This window comes from Siniperca chuatsi, linkage group LG12 (genome assembly GCF_020085105.1).
Source record: "Siniperca chuatsi isolate FFG_IHB_CAS linkage group LG12, ASM2008510v1, whole genome shotgun sequence".
NCBI classification, from domain to species: Eukaryota; Metazoa; Chordata; class Actinopteri; order Centrarchiformes; family Sinipercidae; genus Siniperca; species Siniperca chuatsi.
The window spans coordinates 26482754-26494008 of record NC_058053.1 but is presented as its reverse complement, the minus strand read 5'-3'; the positions used below and the strand labels follow the sequence as shown (position 1 = coordinate 26494008).

Sequence of the window (11255 nt, the reverse complement as noted above, 5' to 3'; positions counted from 1 at the left end):
AAGCAATAAAATAAACAGTAAAATAAACAACCAGTTCAGGTAAAACAGTATGCAACTCACACAAGTGTGATGTGGAAACGTGCACAGTGCACGAACACGGAGAATGGACTTTTCAGTGGAGCAGAAGACTTCTTGTGTCCAGACCTCAAACTTTTGTAATGAACAATATTTGCATATTCATAGATTCTGAATTTTTCAATGAGTGAGAATGAGTAGATGTAATTTGAAGATTTTGTAAGAAGTTCATTGACCTTTTTTGTGGGAATGCGTTATTAGACAAATTATTATTCTTAGCAGAGCATTTTTATGGGTCTTAAAACATGTCTGTGTGTGTGTGTGTGTCTGTGTGTGTGTGTGTGTGTGTGGGGGGGGGCTTTAGGTAAAATGTGATAAAGTGCCACATTAATTTAAGTTTTAAAATATGAAATCATTGTTTCATTTATGTGAAATGTGTTTTGTTTATGATAATAATAGTTTTCACTTCATGAACTAAAACTCTGGTTTCAAATGAATCTAAAAATGTAATCGTTTATTGCTTCTGTGTATTTGCTTGCAACATTTAGTGTTTTTTGTTGTAAAGTTTGACCGAAATGATCTTTGTTTTTTTGTTTTTTTAGGGTTCATAAGCGTGTAAAGTGGCGACGGATGCACCCCTTCTCTTCTCCACTGCACCCCCGTTGAGCTGAGTGTGTGTCACCGGGGGTGTGGACGCGCAGAAGGGGTGGATCACGTGTTAATGGGCTTCTGTAAAGACCGTCTGGAGCCATAAAGGGCTCGCTCTACCTGTTGTGCGCGCAGGTCGATCTGGTTGCCAGTCTCGTGTGAGTCTTTTCCGTCTGTCTAGCTGAGACTCGGAGGATCCCTCTGATTGGCTGCAGAGGAAAGCGAGCTCTTTCAGCCCACCCACAGCTGATTATAGGGACTCTTGCAGTCGCAGTTTGCTTCCTTGCATTGAGTCTGGGACCTGGCCACGGGGCTGAACTGCACACACAGAGCGCGCATCATGGCAGCTACCCACAGCGAGTACAGAGGCTACCTGCGGAACCCCGTCGACATCGAGGCAGGGCAGCACCGCTTCCACCCGGTGCAGAGCTCGGAGCCCACTTACCGGCCGCTCCTATTCGGGACCCTCGCTGTTATGGGATTGCTTCAGGTGGCTTCCAGCGTGGCGATCTTATTACACCTGACAGGTTATCTGCAAGAGGTAGGCTCAGTGTGACACTGTGTTGGGGTTTTTTTGGGTTTTTTTTTTTATTTCCAGTGCGCAGTGAGACACGTTGCAACGTCATTCACCGCCGTCAGGTTTACTCGAGCTTTGCTTCTGTGTAAATATTTATCTGCAGATACTGTAAACACGTCTCTTCTGCGCTACAAGCGAGCTTGCGATAGTCCAGCAGGATTTGCGCAATTTTATAACGCCATAAAATGCCAGATAGGTTTTCCAGCTCTAGGCCGATATAAAGTTGGCGGCGTGTGCTCTTAGAAGTAAGGTAGGTGTAATCTACCCAAGAGGAAAAAGAAAGCCAAGGCGCCGTGCACTCCGGCGTCTCTTTGAAGGCGCTGCGCTTTGGCGGCAGGCAGTGAAACACTTCTTCCCTCGCTGTAAAAAAAAACAAAAAAAAAAACACCCCGACTGATAGATAAGCATCTCCAAACACCCTGATGAAATGTTCCACGGAGATTAGTTTTTGCGGCAAGATATTTTCCGGGGGCTGCAGCTCGATTCAAAGCATCGCGAATCCGTTTTGAAGTGATAACATCTCCGCGTCCTCGGGGGAGGCTCCGCTGCAAATTCATATGTCAGCCTCGTCAGATGTCTTGTTTGCAAAATACAGATGTTTTCACTTGAGGCTCCCAGGCTGCAGTTTCTCTCTCTTGCATGTTTACATGCCGTCTGGGGGTTAGATTTGTAATTTAAAAGTGTCACAATTTGTAAACCTTTGAGCATAAGCAGAGCTGTTTTCAAGGAGTTTGGAGGCAGAGAAGTCTGGCACAGTTCAAGGAAGACTGGGTGTTCTAACTTGTTGCTGGTCTGACAGTGCGGAGTCACAGATATTATCACAGCACAGATGTCCTTACATGGTCCATTGCTTTTTGTCAGGTCATCTTTGCCATCTTGTAGGCTGCGTGTCTGTGATCGTGTAAAATAACATTTACATTCTGCCCCGGTTGTTTTTGTTACTTTATGGCGGTTTTGGAATTGAATAATTGTCGTTTCAACAAGCCAAGAGAGCAGACCGCATCTCCGCTCTGTCAGGATGCTGAGTTCACCTGGGGAGCATCTGTCTCTCTCTCCTTTTCTGTTTGCCTCTGTCTCTTTCTCAGTGTTTGTGTGTTAAATTTCTTTGGCTTGTCTTTGGCATAAACACTTTGCAGTGTGGTAGTAGCTAGTTATGTACTGGATGGGAGCCAGAGGAAAAAAATAAATAAAAGGGAGGGAAAGCAAAAGAGTAAAAAAAAAAAAAAAAAAAAAAAACCCAGAGAGAAGAACAGGCAACCAGAAAGAGAGAGACACAATGTTTTTATTTTTTACTTTTTTATTGAGGTTCTGGCAACAATCACATGTAGGTCCAGTTCCCAATATGTACAGAGCCACTTTTTTTCATGGTTTTTGAAACACAAAAACAGCAGGAGTCACAACTTTACAAACACCATATAAAACAAAACAAAACAAAACAAAAAAACACACCCACACCACCAGGCCGACATAATTACATTAAAATTACGAGGGTACGCTGTAGTCGGTCCCAGTGTTGTTAATTAGGTAGAAAGAAGTCCAGTCCAGAGGGGTCCACGTGTCCAAGACTGGTTGCCATATCTTAATAAATCCCTCGGCATTGTCATGAAGGGCGTAGGTCAGCTTTTCCAGAGGGCGTCTTCTCAGTACCTGCTTTAGACCAGTCGTCCAGTGCAGGGATGTCCATACAGGTCCAGGATTTGAGAATACTCTTTCTTGCTATATATAAGAGTGTTCCAACCATTTTAGCGTTGTGGTTGTTCCTTTGCACTGTCCTTAGCTGCCAAAATACACTGAAGAGGTGACCGCTCCAAGTCCTATCCAATCAAGGTAACCACCTCATCTTTCTCTTCTCTCCAAAATGTTTGTATCTTTGCACATTTCCAAGGCATATGTGCCAATTTCTGATTTGGGAGAGCTTACACCAAGCTTGCTCCTCAACAATGGTGTAAAATGAAGCCTGTGTAATATTGTAAATTGTCTCTCTATCAGTATTACAGCTCAGAATAGTAAGTGCATTTCTTTCTATAACTGATGCCCAGATATTATTAATTTCATGGCTGTTATCATATTTGTGCAGTAACACCTGTATGTGGGTTTGATCTGATTATGTGATGAGAGGGATGCGGGTCCAGGTCTTTGGGAGTGATCGAAGCGTTCCTCGAATACCCAGCAGCATGAGATGCCCGCTGGTTGGTCAGAGTTAGAGCTGTGCTTTGGATTAACACGCAGCCTTTTTTCTGAATTCGAGGACGGCTGCATATGGTAGCACTTTTAGCGTGAGTCAGTAGTTGTGTGCGGACTGGAGTTTGGCACTGGATCATCATCTGCCCTCAACACCTGTAGAACTTCCTGGACATGGGGAGGAGAGCTGGAATCTGCACGGTGCCGTGTCTGCGTAGGAATGTGCTGATCGGAGCAGGTTTAAAAACGCTGCTCTGATTCAAACATGAGGGCCAAAGTGTGTTTTTATTGTTGTGTGTCTTTGTGCATCAGGCTGTGTGCATGCATGAAAGCCTTATTATTATTATTATTATTCCAAGACAACAGCCCTGCAAATGAGAACCAATACTCTCTACATCACTTAAGACGTTTGCCTGCTGCGGTGGAATGCAGAGTGACATGCGGAAAATAACTTAACCTCCCACTCAAACACACACACACACACACACGCGCACATACACACACACACAAATCCAAACTGAATTGCTGCTTGCCTTTCTGTAAGTTTTGTAAAACAGTCCTCCCCCCACACCTGTTAGGGGAATATTCTCATAACAGATATTGCTCATTAGAGATGGCATAACTATGATATTTATTACACTGACCTCTCTAACCTTGACTCCTGTGTTTCTGTCTCCAGGTAGATTTGTCCACAGCCCCACATCGACCCATTGAGGTGAGTTTAACCCCAGGCAACACGGCAGCACAACACGCCCTCTGACTGGAGCACAGTCCACTCAGATAAATAGCATTTTAACAGATTTCCTTCTTGCTACAGCACTAACACATACCTGTGGTCTTTAATATTAAGAGCAATCCTGCTGTAGGAAACATTTTGTATTAATTATTAATTATTGGGACAGATTGCCATTATTGCAATTTCTACTTCAACAAACTTAATGTCAGCAGACTTTGGTTGATTTGCTCTGGTCAGTCTTTGACATGTCACTAAAGGGAAACTGTGGTGAAACAAAGTTAGAGGTTACAGAGCCGACAGTAATGTCTCGGATGCCAACAGGAGTCTGAAGCAGTAGTAATCTGCTTTAGGAATGTTTTGAAGCACACCTGGTATTTCCACCTGTCACTGTCAAGGGGAAAGTTCAGTACGTGCATTAATGTGGTTATGTCTTTAAAAGAGAAGAGTTAAAGCAGCAAAAACTAAACAAGATAATAATCTGCATTTTTGCATTGACAGTAGTCATGATTTCCCCATTGGTGTGTTTTCAGTCCACGCCACAGCTTCTGTAAAGCAAGCACCAAACCCCCTAGGTGGTCACGCAGGCTGGGGAGAAGTCAGACCTTTCTGCCTTTTGATATAGGGGCAAATAGCTTATCATTGAGGATTTTTCCACAAGTTTGATTAGTCGCTTACTGACACTGTGAACAGAAAGTAGTTTACTGCATCAGTTATTAGTGAGTCACTCATTGACGTCAGTTTGTTGCAGAGCGTTCCTTCAGTGATCAGCAGTAGCATGAGGGAGTTAAAAAATACAAATTCTTAATTGCTGAAGTAATTTTTTTTCTCTAATCCCTTTTTGGATGTCGCCGCCCATTTTTTGGCACAGGTTTCGCCAAGCAAAAGCAAAAACCATCCAGGAAGTAAAACAACACAGAATAAAAGGACTGCTTTGCTTCACTAGTGTTTGGTTTCCCATAATGCTGTAATTTCCTTTGAAATTATGTACTGGTATTTGTGTTTGCGCTGAGTACTTACACAAACCACCCAGCCTGTCTTGGACTGAGGAGCTCTTTGTGTCTTTAGCCCTCGGCTGTTTCCCATGGAGTGCAGGGAGACATGCTGGGAGTTTTATGAAGTGTCAGGGTGACAGGTCCACTTGGCCCACGCTGTGTTGTGTTAGGGTCAGCCCTGAGACCGCCGGTGCTCTCTGCTGACAGTTCAGGCGATTTGCTAGAGAGCAGGCCTCAGTGGACAGCTGTCAGTTCTGCAGCTCAGCTTTGCTGTGTACTCTTTGATGTGAGACAGGATGTGCAGCCCCGGCCTACACCGGGCTGGGGCTGTGGTCCGTGTGAGCTCGGGAGTGGTGAGAACACAGGACCACGAAAAAGACACGGCTCATGATCTGAATGTTTACAGTCTGTGGAGATCTGTACAACTGTGTAGGAGATCTGATTTATGCAGTATGAAACACAAAGAGACAATCTGCTTTGGTGGCCAAGCTTTGAGTGAGAGGACTTTTGTTCTAGTGTAGCATCTCAGAAACCACTCATCAACATAATAGAGATGTTGAATGATGTATGTGGTGCGTAGTTAAAGGGCTGAACCGAAGTCTGCATGCACTGTGGTATTCATGGACCTAATCAAGTCAGCCGTAGTTGGATGTATATTTCAAGACGTTTCTCCTTCATGTAGCAACTCGGTATGGTGAGGAGTGGTTGTCACCATGCCGCACTTTAATTCTAGATCACACTGTAGATCAGCCAGCTGCCAAGCTGCTGCTACTTTTGTTTAAATAATCTCTCCTCTCTGGTTAAAGAGGTATGACATGGTCTCACCACAAATCAAGATAGATCCCACAATGTAGGGCCAATTGGGAGCACGTTCACAATTACTTTGTAGCCTTGGCAAGACATTGTTTACCCCTGTCTCAATCCAAGACGCTGCGCTATAAACATGTTTGTGCAGCAATTTGTTTTTGGAGGACAGACAGTGCTAATCTTAGTTTAAGAACTGTGCAAATTTGTCTGGACTTGGGTTGTGAATAAATACATCACAGTAATATTAGCACAGCACAGGTGCAGTATTGCAAAACCATGTTAATGGTGTTGGTGGGACGGGCTCTGTAGCTGAGTTTATTAGGAATGTGTTGCAGTGTTTGTGCTTAGAGGCACTGTGTGTGGTTTTTCAAGTTGGTATGTTTAAACTCTCTATTCATTTAAACATTTTTCTTTTTCTTTTTTTAGGTGTTGGCTCAGAGTTAGGGTGGGATGATATTGCCAGAATACATGAGATTATTGGATCAGAGGAAATTACTCTGAAACCATAAAACAAGTTAAAACACCTTTAGGATATAATAAAAACTCACTTGAATAACTTTTTGACTGACATTTGTAATTTACCACAGTTATTTGTATCTATTGCACATATGTATACATGCACACGTTAATAAAGACTCATGTTGTACTAATTTCATTAACAGTCGCATCCAAAATTGTGTCTTACCTAAAATACTGCAAGCCCTTTTTCCAAGTAACTAACGGAGCAGTACAACTTTAAAAATGTCATTTCACTCATCCCCGAGATCTCTAGAGGCAGAAAACAAAACACTCGCACCTGATAATTTAATCTCATGCCAGATGTGTAAGAGAGTTGGCAGCTCCGGTGCAGTAACTGTTTACCTGCTTGGAAACCATGTTTTCCTTGAGTGTCTATGCTCTGTTTTGCCTGAGGAGGACAGCCCAGCTCAGATTTTGGACGGCGGCGTCATCGGCCTTGAATAGAATTGGGGCTGAATACAGTCCAGATACTGTTTGTGCCAAATCCGTGAGAAGCGCAATCTATCTGAAAGGTTACACTCACCAGGAGGCCTCCCTGTCACAGCCCCCGGGCCCAAGTACAACCACGGCTGTAATAAGAAGTTAGCAGGCTAGCCAAAGAGGATGGATAATACACACAGACATGCAGTCCATGTACGCTCATCCACTTACTGTCTTCAGATACACACACACACAATTCCATACAAGCTGACACTTATTTAAAAAGACAGCAGAGCAAAGCTGTGGTGAAATATGTGAAAACTGTATTGTTGCTTTAAGAAAAAGTCGTTTGTGGGTGCGGGTTAATTGTTGGTGTCTCTTTACTGATGTGGGTATATGTTTCAAATTGGGGAAACTTCTCAGAGGAGGATAACACACACACACACACATACAAAACAGATACGAGTGATGTTTTTTGACCTTTCATCTGTCAGTCAGTGTTTGTTAAATGATCTTTTCCTGTTTTCTGCAGGAAGTGCAGACGGAGCCCGTTCTGAACGCACTGAGAGACACGAGGAAAAGCAGACGGTGCAAAACTCCTAAAGAGAGCCTGCCATCAGCTCATCTACCAATCAGAGTACATCAAGAGTACTCTAAGAGTGAGTCCAGTTGAATTAATATCCAACTATTAATGCACTAGAAACACTGTCGATCTGGCTTTAGTACTAACACAGTTTAGCTGCTTCTGATTTGAGCTGGTTCAGTGTTAACCATCACTACATTAAAACGGTTGCACCTCACAAACTAGTTCTTGTGCAGAGATTAGTTGTTTTTCCCAGTCATTCTAAACTGCATGAATACTAACTCTGAAAAACATATTTGTCCATGTATGCACAAAACAAAGTCATACCTATATTTACAAAGGATTAGCAGTTAAGTTTAATACATCATTTGCCCCCCTAATACTGTCATTTTTAAATTTCTGATTAAGTGAATCACTAGTTTGAAACTAGCTAGTTACTAAGAACTTATGAAGGACTTTACACAGAAACCTTTTTGTTTGGTTTTGTTATGATAAACCAAAAAATTAATGGATGATGGATTAACCCGAAATTCTGTTGTTTTATGCTGCTCTTGTTGCCATGAAGAGGGTGAGCCAAAGACCGTCACCATTGAGTGGAATGAGGAGCACGGATACCACCACAGAATGGGCTACCAGAAGGGGAAACTGCTGGTGATGGAGTCAGGTTTCTACTATGTTTATGCCAAGACCTGTTTCCGCTACTACAAGTACGTACCAGAGGACAGCAGTCAGGCCGGGGTCCCACCAGTGGATGTTAGCAACACCCAGCTCATCCAGTATGTCTACCATGAGAGCATCAAACAGAACAGCAGGGCTGTAGTGCTGATGAAGACGGGCAGCACCATGCGCTGGAACAGCACGAGCTATAACATGTACTGTGCCCAGCAGGGCCGAGGGGTCCGGCTGGAGGAGGGAGACGCCTTGTACGTCAATGTGTCCAATGCTTGGCTGCTGGACCCAGAGGGAGAAGGGACGTATTTTGGGGCCATAAAGTTGGGTAACTGAAATTTAAACACGTGGGGAGCGGACATGCTACTGAACATTTGATATGCCAAAGAACCACTGTTAGTGATTTTATAATGTTGATTTTTCAAAAATGTGTGATGTTGTTTTTTACATTGATCTCCACCAAATAGCCTAGGAGTCCTTTATGAGGAGAAAAAAAAAAAAACCTATGTAGAGGTAGTCACCTTTTTAACTATACTTGTCTTGCCAGTTAGCCCCACACCCCCACATTCCCCTCCACACAGCTATCAACTTCATCCAAAATAGCACTGGACATTTTTGGTGGGGGCTTTTTTAAAGTATTGCGGTTTGTATTGGGTTTGCAGTTCACTTCAGATTACAACATTTAGATTTAAGCATACAGTAGACATGTGTTTAAGCACTAATTAAACAAACCACAAGGGAGCAACTGAGGAAGTAAGTTTGTTGGCAAGAAGTGCAGTGAAGAAGGATTTATCAATGTTGATTGTTGTGGAAAAATGTCCAAAAAGAACATTGTAGCTGGTAGAGCATCTGCTTGTACTTAGCAGATTATCACAGAATAAAAATAGCAAAACTCCCAGGTCTGACTCACAGCAGTGAATGCACAAATGTTTTCCTGAAAGGTTTTGTAAGTGTGAACAAGGTAGGCAATGAGGCGTCCTCACAGTAAGTAACTCAACGGTATAATTCAAAATAGGCAGTTATATGGTGATTTTATATCACCCTCAAAACCTCTAAGGCATCATTTAAACTTAATGCCATGAAAGATTCACTTTGACTCTGACGTTGTTTTTTTAAACAACAAAACCAGTTGTAAAAGGTCATGTGTGTGTGCTCCAAAACTCCTTTTGTTATCCAGTTTTCTGTCTTAATGACATCTCACGAGTGGCCTGCTTCATTTATGGCGATTACACGACAATGTCATATTATACTAAGGAGGAAATGACATCTGTTTGTTATGTTTATGACAATCAACAAGCGATGCAGATAGCTGGACTGTCTGACCATGAATGACATGAATAGACTCTTGTCTTCTTTAACTAGAGGAACCAAATTGACTTTGGTTCATCTTTAACTTAAAGTTTGTTTTTCATTTGGCTCTTCAGTGAGGTAAATGGGAATATGCACTAAATATTTATTTATTAGCTCTAGAAGTACAGAGACAGGTCATTGTTAAAGTGACCTTTCGGCTGTAAAAATCATTTATATTTTATGTCTGTATGACATTCATTAAGCAGCACTTAGAGGAAATAGTAGACACGCTTTTCGTTATTAAAACACAGGGGCTTCATTTTAAATTCCATATTTATGTATCTTGATTTTGACAATTCTGTGTGCACTTGCTTAGCTAAAAGCAATATGGATATATTGTTTCTTCTACAAGATTGTAGCATACCTGTAAGATCTTCATCTGATAGATTTTTTTTTTTCCATTCAGTGTTTTTTTTTTTTTTTTTTTTTTTTTTTTTTTATGTTTGTGTATGTTTTTAATAAAAAAACTACTTTTGTAACAGCGTTTCACGTGTATTGACATTACCCGAGTCAGGCTGGTGCTGTTGTTTGCAGTGAAGAGGATTAAACTTCACAGGATTAGGAAGCAGCCACCTTGCACTGTAACCTGAGGAACAGGCCACCCTGACTGTAATATTATTGTGACGTGCAATTTGATAATCTCCACAATCTTTGGAAAATTCAACACCACTATGGCCAAAGAGTCAAGTCACGCTGTTCCTTTACCCTGCTGCAACCCCCGGTCAGAGCGGCCCACCAGCTCATTACACAGATAGGTTGTATAGAAAAACCGCCTACTGCTGCTACAGCGCTGTTAACTCACAGCAGACATTTGGACCACAGCACAGAGCGACCTGCAGAATAAACAAGAAACAGACTGCATGGGATGGGAATAATGATGAGAATTTCGTTACTTTACTGTAATGTGTGTAAGCCATTTTGAGCATTGTGGTGATGGGTCTCCCATGAAGCCACATGCGTGTGCAAGAGAGAGAAACTGTTTTAATGTTGGACCTGAAGCCAAACAATTCCTCTATTGTCTGTAGTTGGGCGTTCACCAGCATATGGCCTCAGAATGGTTCACACGTTTGTGCTGTATGCTGGGACCTCACACGGCTTTCAGCTCATTGTTCAGACGTTACTGAGAGTTTGAAATAAAGTCTGGGGTTTGAGGAGAAATACTTGGCAGAGATGCATAAGGAGCTGATTAGTTTTCAAGTTTTGACATGATTTTCATTGCCATATTTTCTGAAGTGTACATATTTTCTGAAGTGTTTCTGAAAGAGAAAGGAGATTCTTTTTCCTAATACATTTTTAAGGAAAATTGTTCACTTGTGTCTAAAATAATGTTTTTTTAAGAACTATTTTATGCAAATAGCAAACAATACTTGCGCAGAGTTTTGCAACACTAAACAATTCAGCTGTGGTGTCCATAGGGCTACTCTGTTTCAGACTTAAATAGCTGAAGCCATAAGTGTAAACAATGGGCTTCCGTAGTGTGCCACCCGTTTGAAGTGACTTGATTTCCCAATTCTTGGCCAGAAACCATTAAAATGTGTTGTGTCAGTAAACATTATGGAAAGCTTGGCGTCCACTGGACCCCCACCCTGAACACGTACACACACATACTCCTACTCAACACATAAACACACATCCATATACACACAGACAAAGAAGTTTCACTTGCTTGCTGCACTCAGTGGTTCATAAAATAGGCCCATTTGGCAGAAGTGGAGAACTTTTTTTTATTACTCACATATGTAAAAACATAAGGGGCTA

At 42.1% G+C, this 11255-nt stretch overlaps 1 protein-coding gene across 1 annotated transcript; it reads left to right on the top strand.

Annotated features, from left to right (window-relative positions):
* Nucleotides 1-758: 758 nt before the first annotated feature.
* tnfsf11 (TNF superfamily member 11) lies at nucleotides 759-11052 on the top strand. The gene is made up of 4 exons (XM_044216012.1): nucleotides 759-1204; nucleotides 4101-4136; nucleotides 7428-7554; nucleotides 8044-11052. The coding sequence occupies exons 1-4, from the start codon at nucleotides 1004-1006 to the stop codon at nucleotides 8481-8483; spliced, it is 804 nt and encodes a 267-aa protein (XP_044071947.1). The 5' UTR covers nucleotides 759-1003; the 3' UTR covers nucleotides 8484-11052.
* Nucleotides 11053-11255: the final 203 nt, after the last annotated feature.